This window comes from Aegilops tauschii, chromosome 4 (assembly GCF_002575655.3).
Source record: "Aegilops tauschii subsp. strangulata cultivar AL8/78 chromosome 4, Aet v6.0, whole genome shotgun sequence".
NCBI lineage: Eukaryota > Viridiplantae > Streptophyta > Magnoliopsida > Poales > Poaceae > Aegilops > Aegilops tauschii.
The window spans coordinates 34,256,656-34,276,240 of NC_053038.3; the positions used below are offsets into that span (position 1 = coordinate 34,256,656).

The 19,585-nt window shown below is 47.2% G+C and overlaps 1 protein-coding gene across 1 annotated transcript; it reads left to right on the top strand.

The window, feature by feature from the left end:
• Positions 1-16,905: 16,905 nt before the first annotated feature.
• LOC109735402 (glucan endo-1,3-beta-glucosidase 7) lies at positions 16,906-19,551 on the top strand. The gene is made up of 3 exons (XM_020294612.4): positions 16,906-17,371; positions 18,152-19,194; positions 19,294-19,551. Exons 1-3 carry the CDS (start codon positions 17,287-17,289, stop codon positions 19,435-19,437), a joined length of 1,272 nt encoding a protein of 423 aa, XP_020150201.1. The 5' UTR covers positions 16,906-17,286; the 3' UTR covers positions 19,438-19,551.
• Positions 19,552-19,585: the final 34 nt, after the last annotated feature.

Sequence of the window (19,585 nt, forward strand, 5' to 3'; positions counted from 1 at the left end):
GGCATAGGTAAGAAACGTTCTTGCTAAGAAACCTATAGCAGCCACGTAAAAAATTTGCAACAACAATTAGAGGACGTCTAACTTGTTTTTGCAGCATATGCCGTGTGATGTGATATGGCCAAAAGGATGTGATGAAGGATATATGTGGTGTATGAGATTGATCATGTTCTTGTAATAGGAATCACGACTTACATGTCGATGAGTATGACAACCGGCAGGAGCCATAGGAGTTGTCTTAATTTATTGTGTGACCTGCGTGTCAGTAAAAACGCCATGTAATTACTTACTTTATTGCTAACCGTTAGCCATAGTAGTAGAAGTAATGATTGGTGAGACAACTTCATGAAGACACGATGATGGAGATCATGGTGTCATGCCGGTGACGATGATGATCATGGCGCCCCGAAGATGGAGATCAAAAGGAGCAAAATGATATTGGCCATATCATGTCACTATTTGATTGCATGTGATGTTTATCATGTTGTTACATCTTATTTGCTTAGAACGACGGTAGCATAAATAAGATGATCCCTCGTTAAAATGTCAAGAATTGTGTTCCCCCTAACTGTGCACCGTTGCTAAGGTCCGTTGTTCCGAAGCACCACGTGATGATCGGGTGTGATAGCTTCTACAGCTCGCATACAACGGGTGTAAGCCAGCTTTACACACGCGATACACTTAGGTTGACTTGACGAGCCTAGCATGTACAGACATGGCCTCGGAACACGGAAGACCGAAAGATCGAACATGAGTCGTATAGAAGATACGATCAGCATGAAGATGTTCACCGATGATGACTAGTTCGTCTCACGTGATGATCGGACACAGCCTAGTTGACTCGGATCATGTATCACTTAGATGACTAGAGGGATGTCTATCTGAGTGGGAGTTCATTAAATAATTTGATTAGATGAACTTAATTATCATGAACATAGTCTAAAACTTTGCAATATGTCTTGTAGATCAAATGGCCCATGCTAATGTTGCCCTCAACTTCAACGCGTTCCTAGAGAAAACCAAGCTGAAAGACGATGGTAGCAACTACACGGACTGGGTCCGTAACTTGAGGATTATCCTCATAGCTGCCAAGAAAGCATATGTCCTTGAAGCACCGCTAGGTGATGCACCTATTTTCCCAGCAACTCAAGACGTTATGAACGCCAGGCAGTCGCGTAGTGGTGATAACTCCCTGGTTCAGTGCGGCATGCTTTACAGCTTAGAACCGGGGCTCCAAAAGCGTTTTGAGCAGCACGGAGCATATGAGATGTTCCAAGAGCTGAAAATGGTTTTCCAAGCTCATGCCCGGGTCGAGAGATATGAAGTCTCCGACAAGTTCTACAGTTGTAAGATGGAGGAGAATAGTTCTGTCAGCGAGCACATACTCAAAATGTCTGGGTTACACAATCGCTTATCTCAGTTGGGAGTTAATCTCCCGATGACGCGGTCGTTGACAGAATCCTTCAGTCGCTCCCACCTAGCTACAAGAGCTTTGTGATGAACTTCAATATGCAGGGGATGGAAAAGACCATTCCTGAGGTATATTCAATGCTGAAATCTGTTGGGGAACGTAGTAATTTCAAAAAAAATCCTACGCACACACAAGATCATGGTGATGCATAGCAACGAGAGGGGAGAGTGTTGTCTACGTACCCTCGTAGACCGTAAGCGGAAGCGTTATATCAACGCGGTTGATGTAGTCGTACGTCTTCACGATCCGACCGATCCAAGTACCGAAAGCACGGCACCTCCGAGTTCTGCACACGTTCAGCTCGATGACGTCCCCGACTTCTCGATCCAGCAAGAGGGGCGAAGTAGTAGATGAGTTCCGGCAGCACGACGGCGTGGTGACGGTGTTGATGAAGAACAATCTCCGCAGGGCTTCGCCTAAGCACTATGAAAACTATGACGGAGGATAAACTAGAGGGGACGGGGTTGCCGGCACACGGCTTGGTGTTTCTTGATGTGTCTTGGGTGCTAGCCCTACCCCTCTATTTATATGTTGAGCCTTGGGGTCGAAACTTGGAGTAAAAGCCTCCACAAAGTCGGTTTCACCCGAAAGGCAAGAGTCCTTCTCGGACTCCAGAGCCAGACGCCAGGGTTCCCGGCGTCTGGACCCAGACGCCAGGGACCCTAGCGTCTGGCCCCTGGACTCCGCAAAACTTCCTTTTGCGCTTTCCAAAAACCTCGTGGGCTTTCCCCTTTGGCCCAGATAAAGTGTTCTCGTGCCCAAACATTTCGGGAAACATCCGGAACCCCTTCCGATGGATTCCGGAACCTTTCCGGAGATCAAACACTACTATCCACATGTCAATCTTTACTTCCGAACCACTCCGGAGTTCCTCGTCATATCCGTGATCTCATCCAAAACTCCGAACAACATTCGGTCACCAACATACATAACTCATAGTACTATATCGTCAACGAACGTTAAGCGTGCGGACCCTACCGGTTTGAGAACTATGTAGACATGACCGAGACACCTCTCTGGTCAATAACCAATAGCGGGACCTGGATGCCCATATTGGCTCCTACATATTCTACGAAGATCTTTATCGGTCAAACCGCATAACAACATACGTTGTTCCCTTTGTCATCGGTATGTTACTTGCCCGAGATTCGATCGTCGGTATCTACCTAGTTCAATCTCGTTACCGGCAAGTCTCTTTACTCGTTCCGTAATACATCATCCCGCAACTAACTCATTAGTTACAATGCTTGCAAGGCTTATAGTGATGTGCATTACTGAGTGGGCCCAGAGATACCTCTCCGACAATCGAAGTGACAAATCCTAATCTCGAAATACGCCAACCCAACAAGTACCTTCGGAGACACCTGTAGAGCACCTTTATAATCACCCAGTTACGTTGTGACGTTTGGTAGCACACAAAGTGTTCCTCCGGTAAACGGGAGTTGCATAATCTCATAGTCATAGGAACATGTATAAGTCATGAAGAAAGCAATAGCAACATACTAAACGATCAAGTGCTAAGCTAACGGAATGGGTCAAGTCAATCACATCATTCTCCTAATGATGTGATCCCGTTAATCAAATGACAACTCATGTCTATGGCTAGGAAACTCAACCATCTTTGATTAACGAGCTAGTCAAGTAGAGGCATACTAGTGACACTATGTTTGTCTATGTATTCACACATGTATCAAGTTTCCGGTTAATACAATTCTAGCATGAATAATAAACATTTATCATGAAATAAGGAAATAAATAATAACTTTATTATTGCCTCTAGGGCATATTTCCTTCAATCTCCCACTTGCACTAGAGTGAATAATCTAGTTCACATCGCCATGTGATTTAACACCAATATTTCACATCACCATGTGATTAACACCCATAGTTCACATCGTCATGTGACCAACACCCAAAGGGTTTACTAGAGTCAATAATCTAGTTCACATCGCTATGTGATTAACACCCAAAGAGTACTAAGGTGTGATCATGTTTTGCTTGTGAGAGAAGTTTAGTCAACGGGTCTGCCACATTCAGATCCGTATGTATTTTGCAAATTTCTATGTCTACAATGCTCTGCACGGAGCTACTTTAGCTAATTGCTCCCACTTTCAATATGTATCCAGATGAAGACTTAGAGTCATCTGGATCAGTGCCAAAACTTGTATCGACGTAACCCTTTACGACGAACCTTGTGTCACCTCCATAATTGAGAAACATATCCTTATTCCACTAAGGATAATTTTGACCGCTGTCCAGTGATCTACTCCTAGATCACTATTGTACTCCCTTGCCAAAAATAGTGTAGGGTATACAATAGATCTGGTACATAGCATGGCATACTTTATAGAACCTATGGCTGAGGCATAGGGAATGACTTTCATTCTCTTTCTATCTTCTGCCGTGGTCGGGCTTTGAGTCTTACTCAATTTCACACCTTGTAACAAAGGCAAGAACTCTTTTTTGACTGTTCCATTTTGAACTACTTCAAAATCTTGTCAAGGTATGTACTCATTGAAAAAACTTATCAAGCGTTTTGATCTATCTCTATAGATCTTGATGCTCAATATGTAAGCAGCTTCACCGAGGTCTTTTTTTGAAAAACTCCTTTCAAACACTCCTTTATGCTTTGCAGAATAATTCTACATTATTTCCGATCAACAATATGTCATTCACATATACTTATCAGAAATGTTGTAGTGCTCCCACTCACTTTCTTGTAAAAACAGGCTTCACCGCAAGTCTGTATAAAACTATATCCTTTGATCAACTTATCAAAGCGTGTATTCCAACTTCGAGATGCTTGCACCAGTCCATAGATGGATCGCTGGAGCTTGCATATTTTGTTAGCACCTTTAGGATTGACAAAACCTTTTGGTTGCATCATATACAACTCTTCTTTAATAAATCCATTAAGGAATGCAGTTTTGTTTATCCATTTGCCAGATTTCATAAAATGCGGCAATTGCTAACATGATTCGGACAGACTTAAGCATAGATACGAGTGAGAAACTCTCATCGTAGTCAACACCTTGAACTTGTCGACCTTTTGCGACAATTCTAGCTTTGTAGATAGTAACACTACTTATCAGCGTCCGTCTTCCTCTTGAAGATCCATTTAATCTCAATGGCTTGCCGATCATTTGGGAAAGTCAACCAAAGTCCACACTTTGTTCTCATACATGGATCCCATCTCAGATTTCATGGCCTCAAGCCATTTTTTGGAATCTGGGCTCACCATCGCTTCCTCATAGTTCGTAGGTTTATCATGGTCTAGTAACATGACTTCCAGTACATGATTACCATACCACTCTGTTGCGGATCGTGCTCTGGTTGATCTATGAAGTTCTGTAGTAACTTGATCCGAAGTTTTATGATCATCATCATTAACTTCCTCACTAATTGGTGTACGAGTCACAGGAACAGATTTCTGTGATGAACTACTTTCCAATAAGGGAGCAGGTACAGTTACCTCATCAAGTTCTACTTTCCTCCCACTCACTTCTTTCGAGAGAAGCTCCTTCTCTAGAAAGGATCCATTCTCAGCAACGAATATCTTGCCTTCGGATCTGTGATAGAAGGTGTACCAAACATTTTCTTCTGGGTATCCTATGAAGACGCACTTCTCCGATTTGGGTTTGAGCTTATCAGGTTGAAACTTTTTCACATAAGCATTGCAACCTCAAACTTTAAGAAACGACAACTTTGGTTTCTTGCCAAACCACAGTTCATAAGGTGTCATCTCAACGGATTTAGATGGTGCCCTTTTTAACGTGAATGCAGCTGTCTCTAATGCATAACCCCAAAACGATAGTGGTAGATTGGTAAGAAACATCATAGATCGCACCATATCCAATAAAGTACGGTTATGACGTTCGGACACACCATTATGTTGTGGTGTTCCAGGTGGCACGAATTTGTGAAACTATTTCACATTGTTTTAATTGAAGACCAAAATCGTAACTCAAATATTCGTCTCCGCGATCAGATCGTAGAAACCTTATTTTCTTGTCACGATGATTTTCCACTTCACTCTGAAATTCTTTGAACTTTTCAAATGTTTCAGACTTATGTTTCATCAAGTATATATACCCATATCTGCTCAAATCATCTGTGAAGGTCAGAAAATAATGATACCCGCCGCGAGCCTCAACACTCATCGGACCACATACATCAGTATGTATGATTTCCAACAAATCTGTTGCTTGCTTCATTGTTCGGGAGAACGGCGTTTTAGTCATCTTACCCAAGAGGCATGGTTCGCAAGCATCAAGTGATTCCAAAATCCCATCAGCATGGAGTTTCTTCATGTGTTTTACACCAATATGACCTAAACGGCAGTGCCACAAATAAGTTGCACTATCATTATTAACTTTGCATCTTTTTGGCTTCAATATTATGAATATGTGTATCACTACGATCGAGATCCAACAAACCATTGGTGTGTATGACCATAAAAGGTTTTATTCATGTAAACAGAATAACAATTGTTCTCTAACTTAAAAGAATAACCGTATTGCAATAAACATGATCAAATCATATTCATGCTCAACGCAAACACGAAATAACACTTATTTAGGTTCAACACTAATCCCGAAAGTATAGGGAGTCTGCGATGATGATCATATCAATCTTGGAACCACTTCCAACACACACCGTCACTTCACCTTAACTAGTCTCTGTTTATGCTGCAACTCCCGTTTCGAGTTACTAATCATAGCAACTGAACTAGTATCAAATACTTAGGGGTTGCTATAAACACTAGTAAAGTACACATCAATAACAAGTATATCAAATATACCTTTGTTCACTTTGCCATCCTTCTTATCCACCAAATACTTGTGGCAGTTCCGCTTCCAGTGATCAGTCCCTTTGCAGTAGAAGCACTTAGTCTCAGGCTTAGGTCCAGACTTGGGCTTCTTCACTTGAGCAGCAACTTGCTTGCCGTTCTTCTTGAAGTTCCCCTTCTTCCCTTTGCCCTTTCTCTTGAAACTAGTGGTCTTGTCAACCATCAACACTTGATGTTTTTCTAGATTTCTACCTTCGCCGATTTTAGCATCGTGAAGAGCTCGGGAATTACTTTCGTCATCCCTTGCATACTATAGTTCATCACGAAGTTCTACTAACTTGGTGATGGTGACTAGAGAATTCTGTCAATCACTATTTTATCTGGAAGATTAACTCCCACTTGATTCAAGCGATTGTAGTACCCAGACAATCTGAGCACATGCTCACTGCTTGAGCTATTCTCCTCCATCTTTTAGCTATAGAACTTGTTGGAGACTTCATATCTCTCAACTCGGGTACTTGCTTGAAATATTAACTTCAACTCCTGGAACATCTCATATGGTCCATGACGTTCAAAACGTCTTTGAAGTCCCGATTCTAAGCCGTTAAGCATGGTGCACTAAACTATCAAGTAGTCATCATATTGAGCTAGCCAAATGTTCATAACGTCTGCATCTGCTCCTGCAATAGGTCTGTCACCTAGCGGTGCATCAAGGACATAATTCTTCTATGCAGCAATGAGGATAATCCTCAGATCACGGATCCAATCCGCATCATTGCTACTAACATCTTACAACATAATTTTTCTCTAGGAACATATCAAAAAATAAACATAGGGAAGCAACAACGCGAGCTATTGATCTACAACATAATTTGCAAAATACTATCAGGACTAAGTTCATGATAAATTTAAGTTCAATTAATCATATTACTTAAGAACTCTCACTTAGATAGACATCCCTCTAATCCTCTAAGTGATCACGTGATCCAAATCAACTAAACCATGTCCGATCATCACGTGAGATGGAGTAGTTTCAATGGTGAACATCACAATGTTGATCATATCTACTATATGATTCACGCTCGACCTTTCGGTCTCAGTGTTCCGAGGCCATATCTGTTATATGCTAGGCTCGTCAAGTTTAACCTGAGTATTCCGCGTGTGCAACTGTTTTGCACCTGTTGTATTTGAACATAGAGCCTATCACACCCGATCATCACGTGGTGTCTCAGCACGAAGAACTTTCGCAACGGTGCATACTCAGGGAGAACACTTATACCTTGATAATTTAGTGAGAGATCATCTTATAATGCTACCGTCAATCAAAGCAAGATAAGATGCATAAAAGATAAACATCACATGCAATCAATATAAGTGATATGATATGGCCATCATCATCTTGTGCTTGTGATCTCCATCTTCGAAGCACCGTCATGATCACCATCGTCACCGGCGCGACACCATGATCTCCATCGTAGCATCGTTGTCGTCTCGCCAACTTATGCTTCTACGACTATCGCTACCGCTTAGTAATAAAGTAAAGCATTACAGGGCGATTGCATTGCATACAATAAAGCGACAACCATATGGCTCCTGCCAGTTGCCGATAACTCGGTTAGAAAACATGATCATCTCATACAATAAAATATAGCATCATGCCTTGACCATGTCACATCACAACATGCCCTGCAAAAACAAGTTAGACGTCCTCTACTTTGTTGTTGCAAGTTTTACGTGGCTACTACGGGCTGAGCAAGAACCGTTCTTACCTACGCATCAAAACCACAACGATAGTTTGTCAAGTTGGTGCTGTTTTAACCTTCGCAAGGACCGGGCGTAGCCACGCTTGGTTCAACTAAAGTTGGAGAAACTGACACCCGCCAGCCACCTGTGTGCAAAGCACATCGGTAGAACCAGTCTCGCGTAAGCGTACGCGTAATGTCGGTTTGGGCCGCTTCATCCAATAATACCGCCGAACAAAAGTATGACATGCTGGTAAGCAGTATGACTTATATCGCCCACAACTCACTTGTGTTCTACTCGTGCATATAATATCAACGCATAAAACCAGGCTCTGATACCACTGTTGGGGACGTAGTAATTTAAAAAAATTCCTACGCACACGCAAGATCATGGTGATGCATAGCAACGAGAGGGGAGAGTGTTGTCTAGTACCCTCGTAGACCGTAAGCGGAAGCGTTATATCAACGCGGTTGATGTAGTCGTACGTCTTCACGATCCGACCGATCCAAGTACCGAAAGCACGGCACCTCCGAGTTCTGCACACGTTCAGCTCGATGACGTCCCCGCCTTCTCGATCCAGCAAGAGGGGCGAAGTAGTAGATGAGTTCCGGCAGCACGACGGCGTGGTGACGGTGTTGATGAAGAACAATCTCCGCAGGGCTTCGCCTAAGCACTACGAAAACTATGACGGAGGATAAACTAGAGGGTACGGGGTTGCCGGCACACGGCTTGGTGTTTCTTGATGTGTCTTGGGTGCTAGCCCTACCCCTCTATTTATATGTTGAGCCTTGGGGTCGAAACTTGGAGTAAAAGCCTCCACAAAGTCGGTTTCACCCGAAAGGCAAGAGTCCTTCTCGGACTCCAGGGCCAGACGCCAGGGTCCCTGGCGTCTGGACGCCAGGACCCTGGCGTCTGGCCCCTGGACTCCGCAAAACTTCCTTTTGCGCTTTCCAAAAACCTCGTGGGCTTTCCCCTTTGGCCCAGATAAAGTGTTCTCGTGCCCAAACATTTCGGGAAACATCCGGAACCCCTTCCAATGGATTCCGGAACCTTTCCGGAGATCAAACACTACTATCCACATATCAATCTTTACTTCCAGACCATTCGGGAATTCCTCGTCATATCCGTGATCTCATCCAAAACTCCGAACAACATTCGGTCACCAACATACATAACTCATAGTACTATATCGTCAACGAACGTTAAGCGTGCGGACCCTACGGGTTCGAGAACTATGTAGACATGACCGAGACACCTCTCTGGTCAGTAACCAATAGCGGGACCTGGATGCCCATATTGGCTCCTACATATTCTATGAAGATCTTTATCGGTCAAACCGCATAACAACATACGTTGTTCCCTTTGTCATAGGTATGTTACTTGCCCGAGATTCGATCGTTGGTATCTCAATACCTAGTTCAATCTCGTTACCGGCAAGTCTCTTTACTCGTTCCGTAATACATCATCCCACAACTAACTCATTAGTTACAATGCTTGCAAGGCTTATAGTGATGTGCATTACTGAGTGGGCCCAGAGATACATCTCCGACAATCGAAGTGACAAATCCTAATCTCGAAATACGCCAACCCAACAAGTACCTTCGGAGACACCTGTAGAGCACCTTTATAATCACCCAGTTACGTTGTGATGTTTGGTAGCACACAAAGTGTTCCTCCGGTAAACGGGAGTTGCATAATCTCATAGTCATAGGAACATGTATAAGTCATGAAGAAAGCAATAGCAACATACTAAACGATCAAGTGCTAAGCTAACGGAATGGGTCAAGTCAATCAGATCATTCTCCTAATGATGTGATCCCGTTAATCAAATGACAACTCATGTCTATGGCTAGGAAACTCAACCATCTTTGATTAACGAGCTAGTCAAGTAGAGGCATACTAGTGACACTATGTTTGTCTATGTATTCACACATGTATCAAGTTTCCGGCTAATACAATTCTAGCATGAATAATAAACATTTATCATGAAATAAGGAAATAAATAATAACTTTATTATTGCCTCTAGGGCATATTTCCTTCAAAATCAGCGGAGGTGGAGATCAAAAAGGAACATCAAGTGTTGATGGTAAATAAAACCACTAGTTTAAAGAAAGGCAAGGGTAAGAAGAACTTCAAGAAGGACGGCAAGGGGGTTGCCGCGCCCGGTAAGCCAGTTGCCGGGAAGAAGCCAAAGCATGGACCCAAGCCTGAGACTGAGTGCTTTTATTGCAAGGGAAACGGTCACTGGAAGCGGAACTGCCCCAAGTACTTAGCGGATAAGAAGGCCGGCAATACCAAAGGTATATGTGATATACATGTTATTGATGTGTACATTACCAGCGCTCGTAGTAGCTCCTGGGTATTTGATACCGGTGCGGTTGCTCATATTTGTAACTCAAAACAGGAGCTGCGGAATAAGCGGAGACTGGCGAAGGACGAGGTGACGATGCGCGTCGGGAATGGTTCCAAGGTCGATATGATCGCCGTCGGCACACTACCTCTACATTTACCTACGGGGTTAGTTTTAAACCTCAATAATTGTTATTTAGTGCCAGCTTTGAGCATGAACATTGTATCTGGATCTCGTTTAATGTGAGATGGCTACTCATTTAAATCTGAGAATAATGGTTGTTCTATTTATATGAGAGATATGTTTTATGGTCATGCCCCGCTGGTCAATGGTTTATTCTTATTGAATCTCGAACGTGATGTTACACATATTCATAGTGTGAATGCCAAAAGATGTAAGGTTGATAATGATAGTCCCACATACTTGTGGCACTGCCGCCTTGTTCACATTGGTGTCAAACGCATGAAGAAACTCCATGCAGATGGACTTTTGGAGTCTCTTGATTATGAATCATTTGACACGTGCGAACCATGCCTCATGGGCAAAATGACCAAGACTCCGTTCTCCGGAACAATGGAGCGAGCAACCAACTTATTGGAAATCATACATACTGATGTGTGCGGTCCAATGAGCGTTGAGGCTCGCGGTGGTTATCGTTATGTTCTCACCCTCACTGATGACTTAAGTAGATATGGGTATGTCTACTTAATGAAACACAAGTCTGAGACCTTTGAAAAGTTCAAGGAATTTCAGAGTGAGGTTGAGAATCAACGTGACAGGAAAATAAAGTTCTTATGATCAGATCGTGGGGGAGAATATTTGAGTCACGAATTTGGCACGCACTTAAGGAAATGTGGAATAGTTTCACAAATCACGCCGCCTGGAACACCTCAGCGTAATGGTGTGTCCGAACGTCGTAATCGCACTCTGTTGGACATGGTGCGATATATGATGTCTCTTACCGACCTACCACTATCATTTTGGGGATATGCTTTAGAGACTGCCGCATTCACTTTAAATAGGGCTCCGTCGAAATCTGTTGAGACGACACCGTATGAATTATGGTTTGGGAAGAAACCTAAGCTATCGTTTCTGAAAGTTTGGGGATGCGATGCTTATCTCAAGAAACTTCAACCTGAAAAGCTCGAACCCAAGTCGGAAAAATGCGTCTTCATAGGATACCCTAAGGAAACTATTGGGTATACCTTCTACCTCAGATCCGAAGGCAAGATCTTTGTTGCCAAGAATGGATCCTTTCTAGAGAAAGAGTTTCTCTCGAAAGAAGTAAGTGGGAGGAAAGTGGAACTTGATGAAGTACTGCCTCTTGAACCGGAAAGTAGTGCAGCTCAAGAAAATGTTTCTGTGGTGCCTGCACCGACTAGAGAGGAAGTTAATGATGATGATCAAGGAACTTCGGATCAAATTACTACTGAACTTTGTAGGTCCACAAGGACACGTTCCGCACCAGAGTGGTACGGCAACCCTGTCCTGGAAATCATGTAGTTAGACAATGGTGAACCTTCGAACTATGAAGAAGCGATGGCGGGCCCGGATTCCGACAAATGGCTTGAAGCCATGAAATCCGAGATAGGATCCATGTATGAAAACGAAGTATGGACTTTGACTGACTTGCCCGATCTCCATAGCTGCAAAAAGTTTGAATAATCTGCGAACTCCGTCAAACAATAATATTAAAAATTCCTTGTTTTATTAATATATTCACATCTAGAGGAAGGAGATATGTCAACAGGGGGAGAAAAGCAACCATCAATCGTGCTAAAGTTATCTCTCCAGAGTGGCGTCAGTCCAAAGACACTGTCTGGAGTAAAATTTAGAACACAAACTGATGAATGCTCTCTGAAGTAAAATCTAAAACACATAATGATCGGCGAGCCATAGAAAACAAATGGATCTTTCAGAAGAAGACATACGCGGATGGTAATGTGACCATCGATAAGGCTCGGCTTGTCGCTAAGGGTTATCGACAAGTTCAAGGGGTTGACTACGATGAGACTTTCTCACCCGTAGCGAAGCTGAAGTCCGTCCGAATCATGTTAGCAATTGCCGCGTTCTATTATTATGAGATATGGCAAATGGACGTCAAAACGGCATTACTTAATGGTTTCCTTAAGGAAGAATTGTATATGATGCAGCCAGAAGGTTTTGTCAATCCTAAGAATGCTGGCAAGGTGTGCAAGCTCCAACGCTCAATCTATGGGCTGGTGCAAGCATCTCGGAGTTGGAACATTCGCTTTGATGAGATGATCAAAGCGTTTGGGTTTACACAGACTTATGGAGAAGCCTGTGTTTACAAGAAAGTGAGTGGGAGCTCTGTACTGTTTCTCATATTATATGTGGATGACATACTATTGATGGGAAATGATATAGAATTCTTGGAAAGCATAAAGGCCTACTTGAATAAGTGTTTTTCAATGAAGGACCTTGGAGAAGCTGCTTATATATATTAGGCATCAAGATCTATAGAGATAGATCGAGACGCCTCATCGGTCTTTCACAAAGCACGTACCTTGACAAGATATTGAAGAAGTTCAATATGGATCAGTCCAAGAAGGGGTTCTTGCCTGTATTGCAAGGTGTGAGATTGAGCACGGCTCAATGCCCGACCACGGCAGAAGATAGAGAAAAGATGAGTGTCATCCCCTATGCCTCGGCCATAGGGTCTATTATGTATGCCATGCTGTGTACCAGACCTGATGTAAACCTTGTCATAAGTTTGGTAGGTAGGTACCAAAGTAATCCCGGCATGGAACACTGGACAGCGGTCAAGAATATCCTGAAGTACCTGAAAAGGACTAAGGATAGGTTTCTCGTTTATGGAGGTGACGAAGAGCTCGTCGTAAAGGGTTACGTCGACGCTAGCTTCGACACAGATCTGGATGACTCTAAGTCACAAACCGGATACGTGTATATTTTGAATGGTGGGGCAGTCAACTGGTGCAGTTGCAAGCAAAGCGTCGTGGCGGGATCTACATGTGAAGCGGAGTACATGGCAGCCTCGAAGGCAGCACATGAAGCAATCTGGATGAAGGAGTTGATTACCGACCTAGGAGTTATTCCCAATGCATCGGGCACGATGACTCTCTTCTGTGACAACACTGGAGCTATTGCCCTGGCCAAGGAGCCCAGGTTTCACAAGAAGACCAGGCATATCAAGCGTCGCTTCAACTCCATTCGTGAAAATGTTCAAGATGGAGACATAGATATTTGTAAAGTGCATACAGACCTGAATGTCGCAGATCCGTTGACTAAACCTCTTCCACGAGCAAAACATGATCAACACCAGAACTCTATGGGTGTTCGATTAATCACAATGTAACTAGATTATTGACTCTAGTGCAAGTGGGAGACTGTTGGAAATATGCCCTAGAGGCAATAATAAAATGGTTATTATTATATTTCCTTATTGTCTATTGTTCATGCTATAATTGTGTTATCCGGAAATTGTAATACATGTGTGAATACATAGACCACAACATGTCCCTAATGAGCCTCTAGTTGACTAGCTCGTTGATCAATAGATGGTTACGGTTTCGTGACCATGGACATTGGATGTTGTTGATAACGGGATTACATCATTAGGAGAATGATGTGATGGACAAGACCCAATCCTAAGCATAGCACAAGATCGTGTAGTTCGTCTGCTAAAGCTTTTCTAATGTCAAGTATCTTTTCCTTAGACCATGAGATTGTGCAACACCCGGATACCGTAAGGGTACTTTGGGTGTGCCAAACGTCACAACGTAACTGGGTGGCTATAAAGGTACACTACGGGTATCCCCGAAAGTATCTGTTGGGTTGGCACAAATCGAGACTGGGATTTGTCACTCCGTATGACGGAGAGGTATCTCTGGGCCCACTCGGTAAGACATCATCGTAATGAGCTCAATGTGACTAAGGGGTTGGTCACGGGATGATGTGTTACGGAACGAGTAAAGAGACTTGCCGTAACGAGATTGAACAAGGTATCGGTATACCGACGATCGAATCTCGGGCAAGTAACGTACCGATTGACAAAGGGAATTGGATACGGGATTGATTGAATCCTCGACATCGTGGTTCATCCGATGAGATCATCGTGGAACATGTGGGACAAGGCTGGAAAAAGCGGTAGGCGTAAGCGAGGCGGTTGGCCTTCGCCTAGTGCCTAGGCGGTGCTTAAGCGCCCTAGGCGTGGCCTAGGCGGTTATATAATTTTTACTATCAGGGTGTATATGTGGTTATTATACGTGTATTTTATTAATTTAGGGCATATAAGTATGTTAACTAGCAGCTACTACGATTGGAATGTGACCCTTTTGGGATATTAGTGCAATATGGCATGATTTCTCGCTTGGGTAGAGAATTTCTTACTTGCTCTGCCTAGACTTCAGCTTATGCCCTAGGCGAGGCGTTTGGCCATTGCCTAGCGCCTAGGCGTGCCTAAGCGTCTCCTAGGCACTGCCTTTTCCATCAGAGTGTGGGAGCCAACATGGGTATCCAGATCCCGCTGTTGGTTATTGGCCGGAGAGATGTCTCGGTCATGTCTGCATGATTCCCGAACCCGTAGGGTCTACACACTTCAGGTTCGATGACGCTAGGGTTATAGGGAAGGTTTGTACGTGGTCACCAAATGTTGTTCGGAGTCCCGGATGAGATCCCGGACGTCACGAGGAGTTCCGGATTGGTCCGGAGGTGAAGATTTATATATGGGAAGTAATCATACGGTCACCGGAAGGGTTCGGGGGTTTATCGGTATTGTACCGGGACCACCGAAGGGGTTCCGGGGGTCCACCGGGAGGGTCCACCTGCCCCGGAGGGCCCTATGGGCAGTTTGTGGAAGGGAACCAGCCCCTAAGTGGGCTGGGCGCCATCCCCCTAGGGCCCATGCGCCTAGGGTTGGGGGGGCCTAAAGGGGGCGCCCCCTTGGCTTGGGGGGCAAGCCCCCTCCCCCTTGCCCCCCCCTCTAGATCCATCTGGAGGGGGCCGGCCCCCCTTCCCCTTCACCCTATAAATAGAGGGGTAGAGGGAGGGCAGCCGCACCACATCCAAGGCGCAGCCCTCCCCCTCCCCAACACCTCCTCCTCCCGCGAAGCTTGGCGAAGCCCTGCCGGAGTACCACGCTGCTCCAACACCACCACGCCGTCGTGCTGCTGCTGGACGGAGTCTTCCCCAACCTCTCCCTCTCTCCTTGCTGGATCAAGGCATGGGAGACGTCACCGGGCTGCACGTGTGTTGAACGCGGAGGCGCCGTTGTTCGACGCTTAGATCGGAATCAACCGCGATCTGAATCGCTATGAGTACGACTCCCTCATCCGCGTTCTTGTAATGCTTCCGTGTCGCGATCTTCAAAGGTATGAAGATGCACTCCCCTCTCGTTGCTAGTAAACTCCATAGATTGATCTTGGTGATGCGTAGAAAAATTTTAATTTCTGCAACGATCCCCAACACTTCTCCCGTCGGCCGCTCCTCCGCGCGGGCAGCGATGCGTGCTAATCCCTACGCCGCCGGCTCGCACGCGCCCTCCGAAATCGGAGGCACGCGCTGCCCACTGCGAGAGGCAGCGAGCAAGGGAGAGGGAAGCGGTGGAGCGGGCCCTGCACCGTCGGCGCGGGATGCCGGCGGAGCCCAACGAGGAGGAGCGGCTCCTCGTCGAGGTCTACCGTCGGTCGCTCACGACGGCGGAGACAGACGCTCGCCGCCTCCGACAGAAGAACGCAAACGGCCCTCCGGCTAGCCATAGAGCAGTCGGAGAGGGAAGCGAAGGAGGCAGCGGCGGAGGCGGCTTGGGTCACCAAGGTGAAGCGGCAGCAGGACAAGGCCGTCCGCCGGATGAAAGAGCTGGTAGTCTTGTCCTCCTCCTCCTCCGACTCCAACGGCAGCTCCACCTCCTCCGACGACCAAGATCTTCCACCAGCCGCGGACGCCTACAGCTACGCCGACGACCGGTAGGGGAAAGGTCCGACGATGAAGTGGTGAGGAAGCTCCCTCGTATGTTTAGTTATCGTTTTTAGTAGTTGAACTTGTCCGGCGATGAACTGCGGTGATCTTTCGGATAATGTAAAGTGGGTTTGTGCATTTCATTGTGCGTTTGATGTCGATTTGTTTGTCCGTTGTTTGAGCACGCACAATGTTTCATCACGTTGCATGTATAGTATGGATATAGGATGCCGGATATGAGATACGCGGATGTGAAGAGCGAAATACGATGCGCGCCTGGTCAGTGCCCGTGTCCGTGGACGTTTGAGAGGCCGGATTTGCCCGTCGCAGTTGTAGATGCTCTAACGCAGGACAAAATGAGCGTTTGAGAGGTCGGATTTGCCCGTCGTGCTCTAACACAGAGGGACAGGACGAGGAGTTGGTCGCATCCAGGTAGATACATCACCAGTTCACCACGTACGGGCACCGCGCCCACCTCGATCCTGATCCTGAGCCGGATCCCTGATCCCACCCACGGAGCAACCCTGGCCGTCGGATCCCTGCGCCGCTCCATGGGCCACCTCACCCACTCGGGTTGGGTAGTTCAAATCAGGCGGCTCGGCTCCTTCCTTCCTTCCCCGTCTGGAAGCTTTCCTTTCTCTTTTGCAGCAGAGTGAGGGAGGAGCGGGCCGGCCGGGGAGAGGGGCTTTCCGCTTTGCTTGCTCCCTCTTTCTCTCTTTCCAGCCTTATTATTGAAGAGCGCGCGCGAGAAAGAGAGAGCGAGAGAGCCCACCGCACCGCGTCTCCCTTCCTTCCTTTCTCCTCCTCGCTAAGCAACTCATCAGCTCAACTCACATCATCGCATCCGGGGTAGTGCCGCACCAGCACTAGTTAAACCAACAGCCTTCTTCAGCTGGTGGGAGGGAAGCCAAGTGAGTGCGCGGCCACAAGGTTAGCAGTACGAGGAAGCGGGCACAAGGGACAAGAAGAGCTCGATCGACGACACGGCCGGAGCGGCGATGGCAGGGCCGAGCATGCCGCAGCCTCTGCTTGTTGCTCTCCTCCTCCTGGGGTTCTTGCTGCTCATCCATGTCCCTTATGCTGGTATGGTCTTCGGCTCCGTCGGTTACGCCTGCATCCGGTTCTTTGCTTTCTTCTTCGGCTAATCTGAATTCTGTCCCCTTCTCGCCGTTGAGGTGTCTGGACTTTGGAAGCTTCTTCTCGCTTTCTTTTTATCATTAGTACTGTACGCTCTTTTGAGATTTGAGCCAGTCGAGCACATGTCCAGATGTTCGATTCCTTCCTTCCTCCCTGCCACTGGAACATCATCATAGCCCCAAGGAGATAAATAAATAAATAAATCCAAGTGTACCTTTTCTTCTTCTTCCTGGAATAGATTGTCTTTTTTTGTTTGAAACAGAATCCTGGAGTAGAATTCAAATCACAGGGTAACTAAGTACTAGTAACTGGCGTCCCTTTCACGTAGGTTCTTCAGCCAAAAGCGGTGTTGGTTCTTCAACCGTCCTCTTCGTGTCGACATGGTTCCGTTTTTAGCCCGGGAAAGAATGTGCGTGACAATGAAATGAACCTACATTCATCTGTAGAAAACAACGGCGTCTGCACTCTCAACCGTGCAACATAGCAAAAAAGTTCCAATCATGCACGCGCACTCGCGATAAAATCGTACGTACTCGCTCGTCGTGTCGTTGTGAGGGCGACTTGTACTAGCGCTGTACCGACATGACACAGTTTGTTTTCCAAGTCTAGCCATTTGAAATTTTGAATTCTGCGGGCATTTCTTGTGCTCTTCACAAATTTATTTACTGTACAGTAACCTTACTACGTTTTGCCAAAATGCCGTTAACGGTGGGACACGTGTCGCAGCGCCTCAGTCCTTCATCGGCATCAACTACGGCGACATCGCCGACAACCTGCCGCCGCCGGCGTCGACGGCGCGGCTCCTCAAGTCCACCACCATCGGCAAGGTGCGCCTCTACAGGACCGACCCGGCCGTGGTGGCCGCCTTCGCCGGCACGAGCATCTCCCTGCTCCTCGGCGCCGCCAACGCCGACATCCCCTCCTTCGCCTCCTCGCCGTCCGCCGCCGCCGCCTGGGTCGCCGCGCACCTCCCGTCCTCCTCGTCGCCCGCCGTCAACGGCATCTCCGTCGGCAACGAGGTGCTCTACTCGGGCGACGCCGCGCTCATCTCGCAGCTGGTCCCGGCGCTGCAGAACATCTACGACGCGCTGCCGGCCAACTCCGGCATCAAGGTGTCCACCGTGAACGCCATGGACGTGCTGGCGTCGTCTGACCCGCCGTCGTCGGGGGCCTTCAAGCCGGAGCTGTCCGCCGCGCTGGACCCGCTGCTGGCCTTCCTCAGCAAGACCGGCTCGCCGTTCCTGGTGAACCCGTACCCCTACTTCGCGTACCAGGACGACCCGCGGCCGGACACGCTGGCCTTCTGCCTCTTCCAGCCCAACGCCGGGCGGCCGGACGCCGGGTCCGGGCTCACCTACACCAGCATGTTCGACGCGCAGGTGGACGCCGTGCGCGCCGCGCTGGACGCCAAGGGGTACAAGGACGTGGAGGTGGTGGTGGCCGAGACCGGGTGGCCGCACAGCGGCGGCGCCGACGAGGCCGGCGCCTCCGTGGAGAACGCGCGCGCCTTCGTGTCCAATCTCGTCTCCCACCTCCGGTCCATGGTCGGCACGCCGCGGATGCCCGGCAAGTCCGTCGACACCTACCTCTTCGCCGTGTACGACGAGGACCTCAAGCCAGGGAAGGCGTCGGAGAAGTCCTTTGGGCTGTTCCAGACCACGCTCACCGAGACGTACCCGACGGGGCTGATGAGGAACGGCACCGCGGGCCTGGCGCCGGCTCCGGCGCCGACCGTGCGGCCGGCGAGCCCCCCGCCGGCGATACCGCAGGTGGGTCACTCATCCATCACTCTGCCCTTGGCTCTTGTTTGCTTTCGAAGTTTCTTGTGAACTCACGGTGGAGCTCTCGTCTCGCTTCTATTGGTGCAGGTGACGCCGGTGCAGCCACAGCCAAGCGCGGCGTCAGCGGCGACGGCGCCGCCTCGTCATGTTCGTAGTGCTGCAGAATTGCCTCGCACCATCTCCGCGCTCCATGTGTCTGCTTGTTTCTTGTTCATGTCTCTGCTGGTCTGACCTTCCATTTCTGTCTGCAATCTCTGTAATGTGTGTTGAGGCAAGCAACTTGTGTTCTGCTCATATGTGGTTTTGCATTGTCCAATGGTGCAACTCAGATACGATGTGAACAAATATATACTCCCTCCGTCCTAAGTCCCGAATTAGT

Bases quoted from the DNA above. Each gene is read 5' to 3' on its own strand.
- LOC109735402 (XM_020294612.4), top strand. From the start codon at position 17,287: ATGGCAGGGCCGAGCATGCCGCAGCCTCTGCTTGTTGCTCTCCTCCTC. The intron at 17,372-18,151 runs GTATGGTCTTCG...CACGTGTCGCAG, and splicing joins CATCCATGTCCCTTATGCTG to CGCCTCAGTCCTTCATCGGC. The intron at 19,195-19,293 runs GTGGGTCACTCA...CTATTGGTGCAG, and splicing joins CCCCGCCGGCGATACCGCAG to GTGACGCCGGTGCAGCCACA.